Source organism: Mchenga conophoros, linkage group LG14, assembly GCF_057382185.1.
Source record: "Mchenga conophoros isolate Kocher_MC1m ecotype Shallow Benthic linkage group LG14, M_conophoros_male_GT1.1, whole genome shotgun sequence".
In the NCBI taxonomy this organism is placed as follows: domain Eukaryota; kingdom Metazoa; phylum Chordata; class Actinopteri; order Cichliformes; family Cichlidae; genus Mchenga; species Mchenga conophoros.
Genome location: NC_140539.1, coordinates 2,377,792 through 2,400,096, shown reverse-complemented (window position 1 = coordinate 2,400,096; position 22,305 = coordinate 2,377,792). Strand labels below are relative to the sequence as shown.

The 22,305-nt window shown below is 42.7% G+C and overlaps 1 protein-coding gene across 4 annotated transcripts in view; it reads right to left on the bottom strand.

The window, feature by feature from the left end:
- sgsm2 (small G protein signaling modulator 2) overlaps positions 1 to 22,305 on the bottom strand; it is a 109,061-nt gene that overhangs the window by 80,972 nt on the left and 5,784 nt on the right. For all 4 annotated transcript variants that reach the window (XR_014888271.1, XM_085244733.1, XM_085244735.1 and 1 more), the window contains exon 2: positions 18,818 to 18,893. Coding sequence is in view for 3 of the 4 variants with exons in the window: in XM_085244733.1 (XP_085100859.1) it covers positions 18,818 to 18,893 (76 nt within the window). In the remaining variant the exon portion in view is untranslated. The remainder of the gene's footprint in view (positions 1 to 18,817; positions 18,894 to 22,305) is intronic.

Sequence of the window (22,305 nt, the reverse complement as noted above, 5' to 3'; positions counted from 1 at the left end):
AAATCAAATTAATCAATCATTTGCATGTTTAAAAAAATGTTTCGTCTCACTCCCATTTCTTCTTGTTGCATGTTGAAGCTCTACTTGGAACCTTGTTCAGATCCAATCGTGCAAAATAGGATTTTTGGCTGTTTTTCAAGTGGTCTTAAACTTTTGATGGGGACTGTGTGATGACCTTTAATATGCAGTGTATTCATATTTATATGAACAATAAATAAATAATAAAAAGAATGCAAATTAAAAAAAAACAAAACAACATCGACAGCACACAAAGAACTTTGATTTGAATGACGTGCAGAACATTCAGCCTATTTGTCCCAGCACACACTCACCCGTGCACCCACTCACACCCTATTTGAACATTTCCACAGTTACCAAGGTTGTTTGTTTCTGTATACCATGCAGAGACACACAGGATCTCATGTTCACTCAGATATCTGCTTAAAAGATTTCTTTGGAAAACGCTAATAAACAAAACAACATAAACTAAATGATTCAGACCCTACTGAAGATTTTCTGTAGGACTAAGACGACAGCATGCGTGCAACATTCAGTGTCTTTCAAGAATCTGCAGACGTATTTGATACTTGCTAGTCTCTTCATACAGAACACTTTCACATATTTTAAACATACTCTCAACAGGGATCTTTTAGAAATCAGATTACTCTGCTCCAGCAGCGCTGTCACCACTATGAGACTCATGCCTGAGCTCTCCAAAACACTGGAGGTTACACACTCCACCCAGCTGAGCAGAAGTACTTGTAGGCAGCATTGAGACCTTAAATAAAGACGGCAAGACGTTGAGTACTATGAGCTCAGTTAGAACTGAATGAGCTGCTTTTAACCAGCATTTTCCTCACAAATGATGGCATTACAACCAGAGAGGCTGAGCTGTGTGAGCCCAGCTTGGTGCATGAACTTTTATCACTGAGAGACATCACGCTGCTAACCTGGAATTCCTCATGGTTCAGTGCAAACCTTTTTATATGCTAAGCTAATATCAGCTGCATTCATTTCAACAGATGCTAATGCTAAGCTTACAATAAAACTACGTGCAGCCATTGCAAACAGCAGACAGGCTGCCTTCATGCCTCTCAGTCTACCTATGACACACAGATGGACATTGATGAGTACAGCTCCTCTGTGACAGACTGCATGAATGCCACCGACAGCAGTGTTACACCCAGAAACAGATCACCACATGAATGAAGGGAGGTTCACCTCAAACCTGAGCCTCTTCCTCTGCTCTGTTTTTCTCTCTCTCTCCCTACGAGTGTGTATTGCGTCAACTTATAGCCATGCAGATCGAGCTATAGCTGCTGCTTTGCAGTACTGGGCCAGTTACATCACAGCTCCAGCCGCCAGCTCGCAAGTGCAACGGCCCCTTGAATAAACATCAAATAGCCCACCAGCAGAGACTCAGACATCACAGATGCCCCTCTGAATGAGTCTAAATTTGCTCATAGTTCTGAAGGTGCTGTTTTACAAACAGTTATCTAGGGAGGGCAGGGTTGCCATGGACACCCATCCTAATCAACGGTGTACCTGACGCCTCACTACAGTCTCTCGTGAGTTACGATTCCTGTGATTCTCCATTACCTCTGAGGGAGCCAAATAAATTGAACATCAGGGAGCGAGAAAGGGAAACAGTCCTGTGCTCTGTTATCTTAAAGCCTTTAATCGGGTCTGACAATTTGAACCATTGGCACGACATTTCAGTGTTTAGTCTGCATTCCATAAGAAACAAAGCATTTGGAAATGCTACAGTTACATGATTAGTTCAACATGTTTCACTATATCACTTATTTTTACAAGATAAGCTACCTCCTGGCTGTAGCTCAGGTCACCTACTGGTCGGAAGGTTGGTGGTTCGATCCCTGGCTCCTGCAGTCTGCATGTCAAGTATCCTTGGGCAAGATAGTAAACCCACGTTGAATGTAGTTAGAATTCACCCAGTGAAGCAGTGGGCAGCCACCAACGCAGTGCCCGGGGAGCAGTGTGTAGTGGTTGTTGTACCTTGCTCAGGGGTGCCGGAGGGTAGCCGTTCAGGGGAGTTGAACTCCCGACCTTCTGATCAAGGGGCAACCACTCTACCTACTGAGCTATCCCTTTTACCATTTACAAGCCAGAATAAGAATAGAGCTAATAAAAACATTTTTCTCCAGTCAAATAAGAATCACATTTTGATTTATGACATGGGAAAGAAAAATACAGGTAAAGTTTCACTGTGATGGAAAATCAAGTCACTGGTGCTGTTATAGGAAGTTTGGACATTTTTGTCTGGAATCTCTAATAAGATGAGTAACGGATGTAAAATGCAACACACCAAACCCAGCTGCCTCTTCTTAGCCTTTCCATAATGGCTGAACGCTATCTTTTGTATGTATTGTGATAGCTAGCATTGGTGCTGACTGAAACTAAATCAGTTTCTTGTTTTCTAAGAAATGTGTGATGTGTAAATGTGAGCTGTGGAGCAGTGGGAGGTTAGACACTGCAGTGGGATGTGTTAAAGGGCTCCAAATTGCAATCGAACAAAGAGCAGCATACATCAGCAAACACGTTTGTTTCTCTCTGTTGTCACTTTGATATTTCTGAATCGTGTCTCTTATTAGTCCTCCACTTACTGTGAAAGAATACAAAGGGAGGAGACAAAGGATCTCACTAACAGAATAATGTGGTGCAGCAACCCTGGTTCTTAATGACTTGGATAAACACTGATCGGCTGCCTGAACACCCGTCAATCAGCATGTCCACCCCCGAACATAATTATTTAGGACACTGGTATAGATAGATACAGATACAGTTGCACCCCTAAAATAAATATAAAAACAACACCCAGCACGCCCCTGCGGGCGGTTTATCCTTCAAGCTCGGGTCCTCTACCAGAGGCCTGGGAGCTTGAGGGTCCTGCGCAGTATCTTAGCTGTTCCCAGGACTGCGCTCTTCTGGACAGAGATCTCCGATGTTGTTCCCGGGATCTGCTGGAGCCACTCGCCTAGCTTGGGAGTCACCACACCTAGTGCTCCGATTACCACGGGGACCACCGTTACCTTCACCCTCCACATCCTCTCGAGCTCTTCTCTGAGCCCTTGGTATTTCTCCAGCTTCTCGTGTTCCTTCTTCCTGATATTGCTGTCATTCGGAACCGCTACATCGATCACTACGGCCATCTTCTTCTGTTTGTCTACCACCACTATGTCCGGTTGGTTAGCCACCACCATTTTGTCCGTCTGTATCTGGAAGTCCCACAGGATCTTAGCTCGGTCATTCTCCACCACCCTTGGGGGCATCTCCCATTTTGACCTCGGGACTTCTAGGTTATACTCGGCACAGATGTTCCTGTACACTATGCCGGCCACTTGGTTATGGCGTTCCATGTATGCCTTGCCTGCTAGCATCTTGCACCCTGCTGTTATGTGCTGGATTGTCTCTGGGGCATCTTTACACAGCCTGCACCTGGGGTCTTGCCTGGTGTGATAGACCCCAGCCTCTATGGATCTTGTACTCAGAGCTTGTTCTTGTGCTGCCATGATTAGTGCCTCTGTGCTGTCTTTCAGTCCAGCTTTGTCCAGCCACTGGTAGGATTTCTGGATATCAGCCACCTCCTCTATCTGCCGGTGGTACATACCGTGCAGGGGCCTGTCCTTCCATGATGGTTCCTCGTCTCCCTCCTCTTTCTTGGGTTTCTGCTGCCTGAGGTATTCACTGAGCATTAGCAAATATATATATACATACATACATACATACATACATACATACATACATACACACACACACACACACACACACACACACACACACATACATACATACTAGGGGTGCAACGATACACAAAATTCACGGTTCGGTTCGATACTTTGGTGTCACGGTTCGATATTTTTTCGATACAAAAAAATGTTCATGCCTTTTTAATTTGTCATTTATTAAAATTATAAATATATATTTTAACTCAAAAGTACAGTTTTTAAACAACAAAATAATAAAAAAAAAAAAAATCTATCTGATCGAGAAATCCCTCATCTTTGGAAAAGAGAGTTTATTACAGAGAAATGTCTCTTTCCAAAATAAAAGCTATACTATACGCTTCTTCTGGGCTATATTCTCAGCAGCATAAGGAGAATCCTGTGCTAACGGCTGTCTAAATGACTCGGCTAAAGTTTGTAGCATGCTGCTTGTTGTTTTTGTCTGCTTCCACTTGTCTTTGCACTAGGATGATGTCGGCGTAAATGTGCAGTCATATTCGTTGTGTTCCCACTAGTGCTGTCAGCGTTAATCTCGTTGAAATGACGTTAACGCCACAACACGGCAAATCTCCGTTAATGAGCTACCGCGGATCGCCCCGTAGCTGCGCTAACGCACTATTTCCCACCAATGGAACTGAGCATTGCATGGCACATCCAACATACTGTTTTACTTTAGTCCATGACTCGCTTACCTTCAGGGTCATACGTCACATGAAAACCAAAATAGTTCCAAAGGCCAGATCTGAATGAGGGTGGGGGAGGTTCAATTTGCCACGTTAGTTTCTGTCTTGCTAGCTTGCGCTGCGCTCACTGGATCTGCGCTCGACAGTGCAGCCTAGGCAGAGTAGTCGAACGCAGATCCACTGAGCGCTCAACACAGACAGCATCGTCAGAAGAAAAGTTGATAAAATAAATCAAAAATTTTGTATTGTTCGATACATATGCGTACCGAACCGAAAGCACTGTATCGAACGGTTCAACATCGATACGAGTATCGTTGCACCCCTAATATATATATACAGATATCTCTGCCAAGACGGTGGAAAACTAAGTTAACAGCTTGGTTAGCAGTTATATATGGTAGCAACGCAAACTAACACTGTGAATTAACACTAACAGTCGGGGTGGGTCATGATGATGTTTATGTGCACAGTATTGTTACATAATAAAATTAAACCTAACAGATGTTGGACCTTGCATCGAGCTTTCTAACCAGGTGCTTGAAGCCATCATTTGCCTGTAACAGCATCAGTAAATTTCTATCCACTGTTTGCTCTCCGGTCATTAGGACTGAAACATGTTTGTCGTTTCCACCTTCAGTTGTAACAGTTTTGCAGACTTTAGCTCCCCTCTCAGGCTCTAAACTGTCATTGGAGGATAACTGCTGCTCTTGCTCTCAGACATGCCTCAGCTTGTCTCGTTGTTGTGCGTGTGCTATGGAGCTTCACTATATTATTAAACCTGCAAGGGGACATTTTTTTCACAGGAAAATTTATATCAATATTACAGTGGGCAGCATGATATATGATATATGATTTGGCATAGGCTTACCTACCAGATTAAAACCCTCTTTTAAAGTGCTCCAAAATGCACCAACAGTGCAAACAGCAGAGCTTCAGCTGAGTGACTCAAACTAGTGAGACATAGCAGACGCTGACCAGCAACAGCTGCCAGTGCCAACAGGTCTTTAAACATAGCAACCGTTCCCTAAATTTAAGTCTCATCCGTATCCAGATGGATGAGGGGAAAACCTCAGAGGACACTGCACTTACAGAGGCTGTAAACATGATTTCAAATGCTGTGAAGTCGGATATTTTAACAGGAGAATTTATGGGACTGACTCACTTTGGAGCCAGTCTCAAGGGCACAGTATAGGAAATGCAGCTTTTTTATGCATTCGCTTGGTTTCAAATGCTTGCTTAAAGGGTGGTGGTGGTGGTGGTGGTGGTGGTGGGTGTGTGTGTGTGTGTGTGTGTGTGTGTGGGGGGGGGGGGGGGTCGTTGTCTTACACAGACTGCTGTTGTGATTTGGTTGAACCTCATTTTTCTGCCCAGGAGATTGCTTGTAAAACCAAATATAATATTTTAAAATGATAAAATGATAATATTTTATCATTTTAATGGTTTTCAAAACATTTAGCCTGCATTAATAATTAGCCAGCTGGTTAGCACTGGCACGTTTATAGAAGAAAAAATAGAAGCAACAGGCTGTAAAGAGAGAGAACAGCAACATTTACACTTTGACAAGTCTCCGTGAAGGTTTGGATGCACTTGTTCCAAACCCGGCTCTGTTCTCTGTGGGCTTTGTGGGAAGGAGAGAAGTTAAAAAAATAAAGTTTTACAGCTTCCTTTCAGGTCAGCGGGCGGTGGGTGAGAGATACTGAGTGAAGTAACACTGTGAGACTAATGTTGGCTGTTTTCTCTTCTCTGGCACTGGCTTCAGTATTTCTCTTCACATTTTTACTCGTATATACTTACCCATTTATATTTTATTGTCATGCAAGCGCAATCACAGGCAAGCCAGTGTTATGTATAATACCCATTTAGATTGCTTGCCTTCCTACATGTGCTAATAATGGCATTTATCTCCTTACAGAGGTGTTTTCCTGCATCAGCCCATCAGATCGTGATTGACTATTTATGGTCAGTTAATATAGATGATCACATTTACAATGAAAAAATCCTGGGCTGTCTGAACAACGGTGCTGAGACCGGTTAATCAGCCCGGCCCTGGCAGTTTGTGCATGTACACACATACGCTTTCATGTTGCAGCTGCAGCCTGCACACTGTGATGTGAGTGAAGCCAGAAGGATTACACAGAGTGGTGCGTCTCCAGTCACGACTCTGCTCTGACTCTGATGTGCAGTCTTCAAAGCCCTTATTGCCTTTTGGCCCTCTGCTTTTTCATCGGTCACCACTTACGGTCCTCGTATACGTATGATGTTGCTCTCTTGCTGCTGTGTCGTTACACTCTCGGTCACGATCTGCATTAGGATCGTGATCTTTCATCCCCTCTTCCACAAACTGATCGTGGAAAGCAACATTGGGTTATAGCAAATTAAGATTCCTGGAAGATGGAGTGGAGTAATGAAGTCACCAGCAATACAGTCAATTAAGTCAATTAGAGAGGCATCTGTGGTGGAACAGAGTGAAAATAGCCAACAGTTATTTTCAATTAATATCAGGTATTGTGATTATAAACTGATTAATTGCCTTGTCTATAAAATATGAGGGAAACAGTATAAGTCGGCGTAGCGGCCCATAATTGTTGTGGACAGGAAAAGTGTTCAAATCACCAGCTAAGCTCTGTTTTTATTCCAGCCCTCCATCCATTCTCTTAAACACCTGTCCAGCAAAGGCTCGACTTAAAGCAGATTAACCACCAGGACCTTAGAGGTCCAGGACTTAGTCATGGCCATAACTGTAGACTCTCACATGTACAGTCATGGCCATTTTCCCAAAAGGTTGATTCGGTTCATCTGGACGTTTTCAGTGGGAGAAACGTTTCGTCACTCATCCAGATGACTCCTTCAGTCTCAGCTGACTGCAGGTTTCCGACCTTATAAACAAGACATTTCCACAGTGAGTGAAACACACCGAACGAACAATGGGCACTGAAAACGTCCAGATGAAGAGAATCAACCTTTTGGGATTTACTTACCTGGATGATTGAGCGTGCATCAAGACCTATTAAGTAATCCACCCAAGAATCTGCTTAGATCAAGTGTTTGGTCGTTTTTTAAAATAATTTTATTTGATGTTAAAAAGAACATTTTATGCAAGCACATTTTCTGAAACAGAAGTATCTACTTTCCAATAAGTGTCAGACATGCAAGTCCACAATTCTCCAATTCTCACCGCGAATATGCAAAAACATTCTTTAAAACACGTCCTTGGACTGTGGGGGAAACTGGAGGACTGGCGAGATGTCACGCAGAGAGAGATTTTGATCACAGTCCATGTCCAATTAAAATCCATCTGAAAACTGGTTAAATGTGTCTCCCTCCTCTTTCTTCTTTCCTAATGCTTCAACTGTCTCTTTCCTAATTGCTCTTTCTATTTCTGTCTGTTCATCCCTCTACAGTGCGTGGAACCCCAGATGTCCACTGGGTGACAGGTCATTACATGACCGCGACTTTCCTAATGAGCCCATTAGTCGTTTCTGCCCTCTTCCTCAACATCCCCCAGTTCTTTTGCACCACTCGTTGAAACATTTCCAGTTCATCAAATCGTGTACTCTTTCTAACACCCCCGTCACCCCCTCGTTTCTCACCTCCCTGTACTTCAGCCATAACAAAGTGCACAGCTCCACCCAAAGGCCATGATGGCTGCTGTAGTTTGTAGTTACGTACTTTAACTAATGCGGATAACTTTATCCACATTTACAGAAAAAATAGTTTGTTTAAAAGTAATCGTTGATTTCTAATATTATCTAATAAGTACTTGATCCCCCTATAACATAGCCAGGATTCAGGTTCCCACAGATTGGTGATTATAATCAGTTAATCAGTCACAAATACTCCTGATCTCAGTGCATAAAGCACATGGGTCCTCAGCCTCAGTGACTCCACCACTGCAAAATCAAAGGGCTGTCAGAGGACATCGGGGACAAGATTGTAGATCTGCACAAAAGTGAAATGGGCAGCAAGAAGCTTGGTGAAAGGGTGATAACCGTTGGTGTGATTATTTAGAAATGGAAGAAATATAAAACGACCATCAGTTGCCCTTCGTCTGGAGCTTAATATCTCGCCTCACGACGTGAGGATGTTCACGAGAAAGGTGCTGGATCATCCCAAAATGTAATAGAAATACAGTGTCTGCAAGATCAACACAGATGTGCAGACTTGTCTTACGTTTGCCAATGAAGCAGCAACCTAAAGACTTTAGAGTTTCTGCAAAGAGCAATGGGCCAAAATCCCTCCTGGTGACCAACTACAAGAAACACCTTACCACTGTGCTTGCCAACAAGGGTTTCTCCACCCAATACTAGGTCAGGCTTTGCTTTGGAATCAAATACTTATTTCCTCAATGACATACACATCGAGTTATTTGGTTTTTATGGATTTTCATTCTGTTGCTCTCCATTAAAACCAAACAAATGTAAAAAATTAGTACAAATTGGCAAACAATTCAGCTACCTGGTCATGAGTATAGCTGAACAGGCTGAACTGGTCTTCAGTTTTGACTGTAGTCGGTCAGACTATCAAGCTGTTCTTAGACTTTCAATGCTGGTAAAAAACAACATGGGACATTTCTTGACATGTCTTTATCATCATAAGTTTGTGAAGTTTTGTCAGGTTTTTGCACATATGTTAAACGTTGGTTATTTAATTGGTGCAGAGGATACATGTAGAAGCACATCTGTACACATTTTAAGGCCATTCAAAGCAGCATTGAAAAAGTCATAAAATCTGAGAGGCCAGAACAAAGACCTGTCTGTAAGGCGGTCAGAATCAGGTCTATACGATGAAAGACTGATATTCAAAACAGGCCTGCAACTGTGCTCAACACAGACCCACTGACAATCTGTACAGGTCAGCTTTTAATGGAAGATAACATCATCTATGAGGAGTATGGGACAACTGTAATAACTGGGAAACATCATCTCCATCATTAACCCTGTCAGGCCTGAGGCATCATCAGTAATAACCATAAACCCAGGTTACCAGACTATGTTCTTTTTGGATTTGGACAATTGTTTTTCTCAAGTCTTTGCAATCAAGAAAAAAAACAGTTTACGGCTGCGTCCACACGTACACGGGCATTTTTTTTCTATGCGTTTGGGCCTTTTGTCCACACGTAAACGGCGTTTCGAATCACTGAAAGAAGAGATTTTTAAAAACTCCTGCCAGGGTGCAGAGTTTCGAAAACTCCGTCTTTGTGTTTACGTGTGTACAGAAAACAGAGATTTAGTCATGCGATGTCAAAGGTGTGCGCCTGTCTTGACGTCACGCTGTGCACCACGTTATTGCAGATGAATTTCTCCAATGGTGGACAAAATACTGTTGCTGTCAATCTGACCATCTGCAGTTTTTACACACAGTTACTGTCCCTCCATTTAGAAAGACAGAGAGAGTGAACTTCAGACGTGGCTTCAGCACAGACACTCTCACAACCCAAATCCTGACGCCAACATTGGTTTTGGACGAGATCAGGTCGGTGGTCTTTCTTTACTCTTTCCCTCTCAGGCTTCCACAGTTCTGATTGGCCAACATTTCTACATGGTTAGGATTACATCGCCACCTGTTGCTTTAGCATGTTGACAGCGTTTGACTTAGTTTTTTGCATTTACATGTGAACAAAGATATTTTTTCAAAACTGCATGTGTGGACAGGATTTTTTTTTTCCCAAAAACATGGCACTGGTTAGGGTAAGGGGGAGATAGCACTCAGACCTCAGCATTAGAAGTCTCTCAGTACCGAGTCGTACATGACTTTTCTCTGGTGATAACTGCTCTGTAACAAAGGTACATGCTTTGCTCTGTAGGCCCCAAATAATCTCGTATGACGAGTCTCTATTCCCACTGCTGATTTCAGTTATGTATTCTTCTGTTGCTCTTTGGTTTTAATCAGTGGATTAGTGGAACGGTGCAATCCTGAATGGTGTTCTAGCACCTTAAATCTGACAGACAGGTTCTAATGCAAAACAGTAGCGAAAGAGTCAGTCTGTCATGTGCTGCATCCAGATGGTATCCCAGTGAGATACTGGATCCTTGCAGGGCAGTCATAGTGCATACGTAAATAAATCCAGTCCCAGCACTCATATCTAGCACTAAAGACTGACAGCTACTGCTGAGTGAACAGAAGAGGAGTAACGTGTTTTAAGTGGCAGATAATTAGAATGCGTTTCAAACAGCTCAATAAATATCAGCAAACACAAAAAGGTAGGGCTGCTCAATTAATCGAATTTTAATCTCGATTACGATCTGGGCTTTCGATAATCATTAAAAATGACCGAGCCGATTATTAGCCCCTCCCTCGTGGTTTACTCTCGCGCTGCTCCGTGTGGCAAATGGGTTGGCAGTCAGACGTGGATCAAGTAGACACAGTGTGTAAACTTTGCTACGGTGTAGCTGCACCACAGAGCAACACTGCAAAGTTCACTAAACATAGATGTTCACATTTTTCATTTATTTCTTATATTGCAAACATTTGCACTGTTATCGGTATTTACACACTATTTTATATTATTTTTTAAAGTCATTATTCAACACATTGTTATTGTTAAATAAATATCGTCAAATAATCGAGATCTCAATGTCAGTGAAAATAATCGTGATTATCATTTTTGCCATAATCGAGCCGCCCTACAAAAAGGTCTCAGTGTGTGAGAAAGATGAAACTATCACACCAATATTTAATTATGGAAGATGTAGTATATACTGGAATTACAGCCATAACTATTACATTGTGGGGTCTTTACCTTGCTTTTAAGTTGTTATGATTTGGTGACATATAAATAAAACTGAATTGGAAACATAAATAAGAAAATATAAAACCTAAACCAAAATATCAAATATTTGAAAATGTTTTACTTTTCAGTTCATCAACTGGCAAAATTGAGGCAATAGGTTGCCAGTGTTTTAAGGTCCAGTGCAGCTGCTTTCAATAATCCGTCAAGTGTTGTGCCCCCCCCACAGCCAAATTCAGTATGTGTACACAGAGGTTACGAGAAGGTTTGATTTATTAGCATGTGTATTTATATTTTAAAGACAGTGTGAAAGCAGTTACATTTTAATATTAAAAACAAAATGTTCTGGTTTAATGTCAAGACAATTTCTTAGCATCTCTTTTTATAAACACATGCGCAGTGCCCAGTCCTGGGCACGATTTTCTTTTGAGATTTTGTGTGTTGAATGCACACACACACACACACACACACACGGCTAATACGTATGACACCATAACAAGTAATGCTTTTCACAAAACAGAAATCACACTTTGCACAACTCGACTCCCCCATCCAGGAGGCTAATGAGGGAGAGTTATATTATCGGTCTGAAGGTTGTTTAGACGTTCTGGACTCCTACACATAGAAACGCACAGGATGTTTGTTGGCTAGTCTCACTGTGTGGTTGGAGTTGACTGTTGTATAACTATGTCTATGTATAACTGCAGTAGATACCAGGGCTGACACCAGCTCCCACTGAAATTCTTTGGTCAGCCAAGCTGAATGGCTCATTAATATCAATGCAAGGAAAGGAAGAGGAAGTGCACTAAAGAAATGTCTTTGCATCAAGTTTCCTTCTCTCTAATGAGCTCTGGGTCTTGTGGAGGGGATGGAGGAGGACCCAACAAGAGTCCCGACAGGCCACTTAAACACAATGGGTACTTTGTGCATCAACTCTTCAAGTATTTCTGTTTTCATTTGTATCAGAAAGGTCAGTCACACAAGATGTCAGCTGCTGCTTTAGGGATGGTATCATCTATGAATCTTCTCTATGGTCTTTCTCTTTTTCTCCGGCGTGACAGCTTCATACTCGATATCCCTCCTCAGTCTAACGTTATCTCCAAACCCCTCTGATGCACTCATTTCCACTCTTGTCCATCCTGGTCTTCCTGTCTTTTTGTCATTGCCACCGACTCCATACATCAGAGCAGGTCCCACAATCATCCTGCCTATACTGGTCACCTCTCTCGTGCACCGTCCTCTGCCTTTAGCGGCTGACCCCAGGTTTTTAAACTCGTCCACCTTCACTGCCTCACCTATTTGCATCTTCACCGGCTCATCTGCCCCCCCTCTCGTTCAATTGCATGCATTCTGTCTCGCGTCTACTTTCATTTCTCTTTTATCTGGTGCATAACTCAACCAGAACAGATGCCCGATGTACTTTCACCCCCACCCCTGTATCTTCCCTCAGCATCGTCTTGCTGTGTCCGACCTTCTCTATACTTCTCCATCAACACTCTCACAGTAAACATCACATCTGTAGTGCTTCTTCTCAGAACGACACCATGGTGCTGCTTGCTGATCGTCACCTTTCCTCTTAACCTCGCTTGAACTACTCTTTCCCATATCTTCATGGCACATCATCTTTATCCCTCTGTAGTTACTACAACTCTTCACATCAGCCTTGTTGATGAACGTCTCCTTTCTTCTGCCTCATATTCAGTTCACTGTACGTCTTTGCCACCTCTCTCTTTGCTGTACACGCAGCCTCCCAGTAGCTCTTCTCTACTTTAGCTCCCCGGCTATCACACCTTTCAATGCTAACCTCTTCCTTCCCTTCACTTTCCCGTACTTCTTCATTCCACCACCGAGTCTGCTTGTCTTCTCTTCTCTGTCCAAAGGATACATCAAACACCTTCTTGGCAGTTTCCATAAAAATTAAATAATTATGAAATACGTATTCTTTGTTTGGTTAATAGTCCCTCTCCACCAAAATAACAAAGTGCTTCCTGTTGGCTTTTAATAATAAAAACAGTGGCCTTCATCAGTAGATGTTAACAGAGCCTCGTGACTCATTCATTTGCAGAGATCATTACTTATCATTACCACCTGACCTTTTACCTTTCACCTTTCCTGAGAACCCCTGAGCTGTAGAGGTTGATAATCAGCCTGCATTACGCTGACGTCACTTATTTAGCCTGTGGGCTTTCAGCCCAGGAGTGATGAGATGAACATGACAGGGTCTGACCAGGCCACTCGACTCTACAGACTCTATGTAACATTTGCAGCAGTTTAGGACATTACAGTGAAGAGGGAGCATCTGCACCGGATTATATTACCAACTGCTTATACACTGGAATATTTTAGCTGCATGAAGAAAGTGAAATGTCCTCAGTCTCTGTAACAGTAAGGCATAGGTGTGCATGTGCATCTCACGACACACTCCATGAGCTGGCATATTATAAGCACGCTCTCTCTCTGCCTCTCGCTCACATACACACATTAACACATTTGCGCATCTGTGGGCCGAGCGCACATTAAAGGTGCAACAGGGTCAAATAGTAATTTCCTTGATGGGGTCGTGTGGGCACACAGCAGATTTGTACAGTCAGTAACAGCCACTTGTGTCACAAAACTTCATGCAAACATCAGAGAGGAAGCTGACGCGTACACTACAGTAGCGGCGCATAGAAAACAGGTTTCAGTGCAGTGTGTGGGTCGAAGACAATTTTCAAATCATTTTTGTGTGAGATATAAGCAGCAAAATCGTGAGGACACTACTGTGAAAATCTTTAGCCAGCTCTCATTTCTTTAGTTTTTCATTAATTTAATCATTAATTTATTGAAACATGTCCAGATGTAAAAGCAAAAGCAGAGTTTGCACGATCCCAACAAGATTGGACATTAATATTTGGTAAGACCACCTTTATTCTTCAACATGATCTGAACGGCCTAGCTGAGCTTTCTTGCAATTTCTTTCAAAAATCTTCAGGAAGAGTTCTGTCAGTCACCTCAAGGTGCTTTATATTGTGAGGTAGACCCTACAACAATACATACAGAGAAAAACCCAACAATCATATGACCCCCTATGAGCAGCACTTTGGTGACAGTGGGAAGGAAAAACTCCCTTTTAACAGGAAGAAACCTCCAGCAGAACCAGGCACAGGGAGGGGCGGGGCCATCTGCTGTGAGAGAAGGAAGACAGGATAAAGAACAAACCCACTGAATTTCAGTTCTTATATAATTTGGAATACCTCAGCCTTTTCCCTGTTTCTCATCCTTTAGAATGACTTGCTGATGGACACCCTTCCTATGAGACCAACTGTGTCAGGTCCTATTTTTGAAGGATATCACTTTCACATACTGTTCATCTGCTGCAGAGAGTTTGTTTTTGTTTAGGCCTGAAACATCTTTGGTTTTTATTGGTAGATTCAACTAAAGAAACAGCCTGACACTAACAAAGAGCCTAAAGATATCGCTTAGAATCAGTTTTTGAGCTCTAACTAACTATGTGGCCACTGGTGTCAAATTAAAGCCAGTTCCATTTATTTTAATGAGTGCTAAACCCCCAAATATGTAAATATGATTACATCACATTTCCACCACTGTCCTGTCTCTTCCAAGGCTGGCTTGAAAACAATCCGGACTGCTGTGTGCCGCTGCTAAGGTCTAACAAAAATAATTACTCTTCCTTAAAGATCTGCTTTATTAAATAAAAGAGAAACCACACACTTGCACTGTCCAAGCCCATATATCTAATAAGCAACCGTTTCAACCATCAGCAGCTCCAGATAACGTTATGAGATGCTTCAGGCTCTGTCTAAAATCACTTGAGCAGATTTTAGAGACACTGACTGATCACATCATGCATTTGGCTCTAAGAAATTAATTAGAGTAGCATAGTTACTGCTGTGCTTCCCTTTTATTGCCACCATTCATTTACGGTGACGGGAATAAACGGGAAAAATAGACTCGAACAAAAGTAAAACTTTCCGCTACATTCATAGAAACCACTGCAGTGCAGTTAGCATAAAACAGGCTTTTAAAGAATAACAGCTTGATATAAATTGTTACTGATGGGATGTCAAAATCCCAAATATACCAGTCATTGAGAAATGCAGCTCAGAATACGGGTAAGGTTTTTAAAAAGGAAGCTAAGAAACGTTTTTTCCTACTCTCCTACTTCAGATCTATCGATTCACTTATTTTTCTAAAACTACATACCAGTTATTATGTAACAGGCCACAATGTTTTAAATAAAACCATCTATGTTACTGTGTAAAACTTCCTTTACTTTTAATCTCATCTGCTCGATTAGTCGAGTTCACTTAGCTTTGTTGAGTTAGCAGCGCAGCGCTGCCGAGACTTTAGCGCCTGTTTCAACAACGTCATTCCAGCCCAGCAGTGACAGGTGAGAGACCTCGCCTCTGGGTGCTGTCTTGAAGAGTTATGATTAAAACTAAGGCTGACAGTTTAATTTCCACAGCGCCCTCTTCTCACATCAGCAGTTAGAAGGACATGCACTCCCACAGCTTGGATGAGGTCAAACATGGTTCTGGCTGTTCTGAAGACAAATGTTGGATCAAGTGAAGACGGTGGATGAGAAATTTGCATGATCCAGTGTGTGTGCACCAACATTAGAGAACAGGCTGCTATTATCTTTAAATGTCAGCACATCTCAGAGAAATGATCTGGTTTCAGCAGTTCGTCCTTCCCAGCAGTACGCTCTGTGCTGAAGCAGCTCGACCTCGAAAAGGAAGAAGCACGTACATGTGCAGCAACATCATGTAGTTACTGCCTGGTTTACTTTGGCACAGGAAATGAGGATCATTTAGTGGCTGGAAAAAACTAGAAAGTTTAAAAATCTATCAACACAACGTTTCAAAAATTGACCTTCCTGCATTTTAAACATGACAATAGCTGTAATTCCTCCCTGGCCTTTAAGGTCGGGTCCTTTCGCACCTCTGGACGTGCAAATCTGAGCACTCGGCCAGACTCGGCGTTCATGTCAAGGATTATTGAGAACGCTGCAATGGCAGTGTTTCACTCAGCAGCCGTTCTTCCTTCTCTTTGCCAACATGAAAGTAAGGTGGATGTGTCGCTGACGTATGAAAGGACATTGGAAATTTTCAAATGACAAGTGATTAGAGCAGGTTTCATGGAGCACTGAAGAGTGCAGCATTTTTAAAGTGTGGGCTGCAAAACTCTGACCGCAGGTTGTAAACAGAACATTTTAATGACGCATTCTCATACTTCAGGCTGCTTCCCTTCTTTAACACAGCCACACTCTCTACTTTAAAGCTTTCCCCGCACGTGACTGAAAACTGTCTCAATGTCAAAAACGACTTTATTGTCGCACTAAAGGTTGAATCAGTTCTGATACATGAGAAGACTTTACACTTTAACATGTGGGCTAAAGGAGTCAGGGATGATCTCCTGAAAATCAGCTGCCTGTGGCTGAGGAGGAACAACACTGCATCATCCATAATACTGAGGAATTCTAACTGAGACAGAATAACCAGACTGGATTAACTGGATTGAACAATCCTCCTATGAATCCAAAAGGACGGATTCACAGTTTTATCATGAAGACTTCTGGTCCTCGTCAGTCAGTGATAATCCTGTGGACGTGGGGCTTAATGCAAACTAATAAGAATAAAGGAGAAGAAATCGATAGTGCCAAGGTTACTTAAGGCTGAACAACCAGCATGTGCAGTCTGAGTCACTTCTCTTATACTACAGCGTTCCCCCACTGTGCACCTGACAGCAGTGCCACTCGTGTTATCACTGGTGTCGCTGCTTGTGTGGGTGTGGAAAGGATGATCTTATTACTACATCTTAAGTCAAAGAGGTGGTTCTTTGGTTCGGTCAACAAAGCGGACAAGCAGCTGACGTGCGATCCAGACACCTGGGGAATTTTACCAGCAGGCAGCTGTCAGTCCTCAGGCATCATCTAAGGTCCTGCCAGGCTGAACCGTGGCCATCCATCGAGACGCCGACTACTTAGTTTCATTTGAGAAAATTCAACTTTTAATTAAAAAAAAGCCTTTTCTTTTCATTTCAGTCTCTGTAAAGCATTTATAATAATAAAGGTTAAAGTAGCATATATATGAAATATCATTTTTCTTACACATATAGATGCGTGAGGAGGGGGACAGGACAAATGGACAGGAGAGCAGAGGGGGAGAGAAATGTGACAGGAGATGAGACAGCGTGCAGGTTACAGTTACTGAGGCTGAGAAGACATGAAGAGATGGAAATACGCTCAGGGAGCATCCGTTTAGGGGGAAAAGCTCTGCCAGATGAGGAATAACTGGATGAATGAATGGCAGCCAGCAAGCCACCAGGTAACACCCAGTGGACACACGATTTCTGATATGTTTAAAAGAAAGAGTGACGTCCATATACCAACTCCTGCTCTTGGGTTTAGATTTTATCTGCTGTTCATATTCAGGGAGACAGAGAACCGTGGAAACAAGGATTTCCGATAGGACAGACCAGAAACACCTCGCCTGAACATCCTAAATGACTCTCCTGATGTGAAGGAGTAGCACCGTGACCCCCACCCCCCTAAAATACCCCACCTACCCTTGAGATGAATCTCATTTCCACTGCTTGTATCTGCAGAATTATTAGTCCCACTATGAACATGTATTTTTTTAAATACATATTTCACAAATGCTCTGAACCACAGCAAATGATTTCTGATCCTTGTCTCACAAGCTGCTCTTCTGGCACAGACCTTGGTCTTCAGTTCACAGGTCGGGGTTTTGTGCAGGCCAGTCAGTAAGACTCACTTTGGTCTTCTGGAGGTAGTTCTTCATCAGGAGTGACGGATGTTTTGGGTCAGAGAATAAAGCAACGACCCAGACTTATCAGAAGTCTCTACGTTTTCTGTTATATTTGGACATTTAATTAAATAGTCAGAGGCCAAAACCTCTTTGGCAGCATTTGTCATATTCAGATAAAATTTTAAAACGCATGTATTTTATTCGAGTTATGGTGCAGTTATATATCTTTATCCCAAGAAAGAGAAGCTTTGGCTGTGAGATCGGTGACTTGGCTGATCTGCAGCTATAGGCGGAGGCAGCTTTGTAACCAGCATGGAAGCTGTGACTCATACAGTACTGCAAGCTCAACAAGCCGGTCAGGAGGGGCAACCCCCCTGTGTCCGGCCACACACACACTTGCACACAGACAGGCTTAGAAAGCTTGGGTTTTGTACAGCCTCTCTATGAAATTAGGTTTCCATTATCTCCATTGTGATTACTAACGTTCCACTGAGACAGCAGCACAGTCACAGTGACGTCAAAGGAAGTCCTTGATGGAGAAGCAGCAGAAGTCACCTGGTAAGGAGTTCAACAAGTTTGAGTGTGTGTGTGTGTGTGTGTGTGTGTGTGTGTGTGTGTGTGTGTGTGTGTGTGTGTGTGTGTGTGTGTGTGTGTGTGTGTGTGTGTGAGAGAGAGAGAGAGAGAGGCACTGATGGGAAGGGTGATGCTAAATTATGTTTAGTGAGAACATTTTACAGGAGGGAATGAAAATTATATTGACGTGAAAATGTGTCATCACCGCAGCAATTACAGTTTTGATCAAATCCAGACAATCACTATAAGTCGATGCAACATCCTGTGAAGACACACAACTGTACATGTGGTGGAAAACGAGAGAAAAGGAAGAGTACTCACTGCAGAGAGCGATGATGTGGCTGCTGTCTTCGTGGACAAACTTCTTAGTCACTGCTTCCTCCATAATCTGCTTCACCTGCACACAGAAGAGCCGGAGTGACTCTGTGCTAAGAGTCATTGTCTTTAACCTTAACCTTAGAGATGGTAGCTGCATCCAGTCTCACAGTCAAGCTAATCTGCATCGGTTTTACATAAAAGCTACTGTCACAGGAACTGAACACACACACAATGTTTTTCTATGGAACGTAAATTACCCCATTACCAGATATCTATCTATCGATCGATCGATCGAGAGAGAGAAAGAACAACATCGGAGATCTTTGTCCAGAAGAGTCCCAGGAACAGCTAGGATACTGAGCAGGACCGTGAAGCTCCCAGGCCTCTGGTAGAGGACCCGAGTTTGAAGGATGGACCACCCACAGGGGCGAGAGGGGAATTGTTTTTGAAAATATATATAAATAAGAGTGACGCAGTCTCCCCTTCAAATTGTGACACGTAGGAATAACAGCTCTGACAATCTCACCCAAACATCCGCACTGCTGACTTCCAATTAATATCTTGGCATCCTGGAAACATTCAAATGAGTCTTTCTGCTGCTATCTGTTGTGTCTCTGGGGAGGAGAGCCTGAGCGAGTTCAGCAACACTGACTCAATCTGCCGTTCGCTTGTCCAAGTTCGCTCTCTCCAAAAAATTAATTGCAGTCGGTAATTAATCCAGGCCGTGTCTGGCACCTCCGCCTGGTTTGGGTCTAATTGATAAACAGAATGGATTTAATTGCTTGTGTGGTTGTGTTATAATGAAGCTCTTACTACAATATCGTTCTTTCGCTCATAACCTTTTCCCTGTATTGTGGAGGAGTGGGAGGTTGTTAAGATTTTAGTAAGGGAGGGGCTAAATCGCTCGATTTGGAGAGCCACAAAAACAAACAGCTGCTATAGACTTGTTCCTGAAAAGAAGAATATGAGGAAGAACCTTCAGTTTAAAACAGCTCCAAACTTTCCTTTTTGCTAAAGCGTATAGTTAGGGCTGGATCAGGTGACCCTGAATCCTCCCTTAGTTGTAGGCTGCTGGGGGATTCCCATGATGCACTGGGTGTTTCTTCTTCACTCACTATGTGTTAACAGACCTCTCTGCACTGCATCATATCTGTTATTAATCTCTGTCTCTCTTCCACAGCATGTCTTTATCCTGCCTTCTCTCTCCCCAACCAATCACAGCAGATGGCCCCGCCCCTCCCTGAGCCTGGTTCTGCTGGAGGTTTCTTCCTGTTAAAAGGGAGTTTTTCCTTCCCACTGTCGCCAAAGTGCTGCTCATAGGGGGTCATATGATTGTTGGGTTTTCTCTGTGTGTAATATTCTAGGATCTACTGTACAATATAAAGCACCTTGAGGCGACTGTTGTTGTGTGATTGTGATTTGGTGCTGTATAAATAACATTGAAATGAGCTGAACAGTCGACAGGTTAAACTGGTCACAAAGAGCTTATACGAGGCTGCACTGAAAACCTGCAAATACAAATAGTCACTAAGAGGTGTTGAGCCTGTGAAAAATTATTTTCTGCATCAGGGTTAAATTTGTACTTGTTAAATAAAACTTCAGTGTGGTAAAAATACATTTTTATTAACTGCTGGAAGGCGAAGCAAACAGCAGTTTCTACTAGTAGTCTTATAGTATTATAGTAGTACTGCTGGGCTCTGGGGTCATTCCCTTAAAGGAAAGAAGCAATTTTTCATAAAAATCAAACTTCCTAATGACGGAGTCTGTTATGTTACCAGATGGACACATGCCAGTAGCCCACAGATCCAGTCAAACTGGCTCTTTACCATTCCTGTCTCAGCGTAACAGTCAGTCATAGATGCCACAAGGAAAAACAAGGAAATGTCGTGGCATTTGAAGGTCAGAGTGGCAAACACTGAGTCATCTGTTAACACATATTCTAAATATTATATTTCTGCGATTACAGCAATACCTTTAATGAAAACAAAATGCTATTTTCAGTCTACCACCAAATACCGCTCAGTTATAAAGGCTTCACTATTACCTGCTCCTGTATTTGGCAGGTACATTTCCAGTCAGTATGCTAAAAGATCCATGACTCAGAAGCTTGAATTAACAGAACATGTACACAGAGACAGGAGCAGACCCCATGAGTCAGGTTAGGGGAACTTTCTCCTTCTCATCCAGTTTTATAGATGTGCAAGTAGATCCATATATTCATGCAGAGAGCAGCTCCACCCACACCAGCAGCTCCACAGAGCGGGATCGATACCTTCACCTGGTGGGACTATGAAACTAACAAGTTTAATTAGTTCTAGTTGTCTAGTTGCCTTGCAGTGAGCTCTAGTAGCTTTAATTCCAGCAGATAACGTAACATCACATTTGCAATAAACATGGTTAAAAATCCAAATTCATAGTGAATGTTTCTTAAAAACACACAGATGTTAATAACTGCTCAGATCGGCCCACCTGTTAACGAGGAGGCGTATATACACTGCAGGCCAAACTCACATGACTGGAGCACGTTAGAAGCTCGTTTTGTTGGCACAAAGGTCACATGACCTCAGAGATACCTGCATTTATTGGCTTTAGCTTAAAGATGACGTTCCTGCATTAATAAGCATGCACTTCCAGGGACAACGTTGAAGACAAACTCACTGTGTTTGGGGTTTTGTGTCGTTAATGGCTGAGCAGAGTTGGGTGATTCTGACACACTTCTACGAATCCTGAAGCTAATGCTTTCTGGGAGGAATGGAGAAAGGAGCTCATTAGCCCCCCTCTGTTACATAAGGAGACGTTTAATTTTCCCTTTATCTCATGTTCGTGACTAAACAAACAACCGAACACCAACAGTTTGTTTGTGCTCACCACCAAGAACCATGCTCCTGATGCAAATGTGCTCCACACAGTGGAAAATACAGTAAGTGACGGGACTGTGCAGCAGACAGTTTGCTAATTCAGGCTGTTTCTCGTCCACCCAGGGTGGTACTGAGTTTATGATTAAGGGAAGAGTAATCAGGGCTTGTTCACTTCCTGAGGTGAGTCAGTTTATCGGAGCACCAGCCTCTTTGGTTTGTGATAAATAACAATATTAAAGCATTTTTGTGCCACCTTTAAACGTGCTTCACTATTTTAAATGACCGTAAGGTGACAGCCGAGAATTTCACATTAATTTGTCACATTTTCAGCTCATCACTTTGTAATTAGCGTGAAGCACGGCGCTCTTCTCTGAAAGGTAAACAACAGCGGCACGGGTGCGCGCTTTTAGATACGAGTCTGGCTCATTAACGGCGGCACAGGTGTTTCCACTTCCTGCTGATTAGACCCGTGTCTAAGAGTGGAACACGGGCAGCGCTGTGACGGGAATTACTCTCGACTTTAACACAAATAATTAGGTTGAATGGATACTGAAGCCCGAGCAGCTCAGTCGCCATTGTTAGTTTTTATCAATTACAAGTTTGTGCTACTGTGAAAAATACCTCCGACCCAGG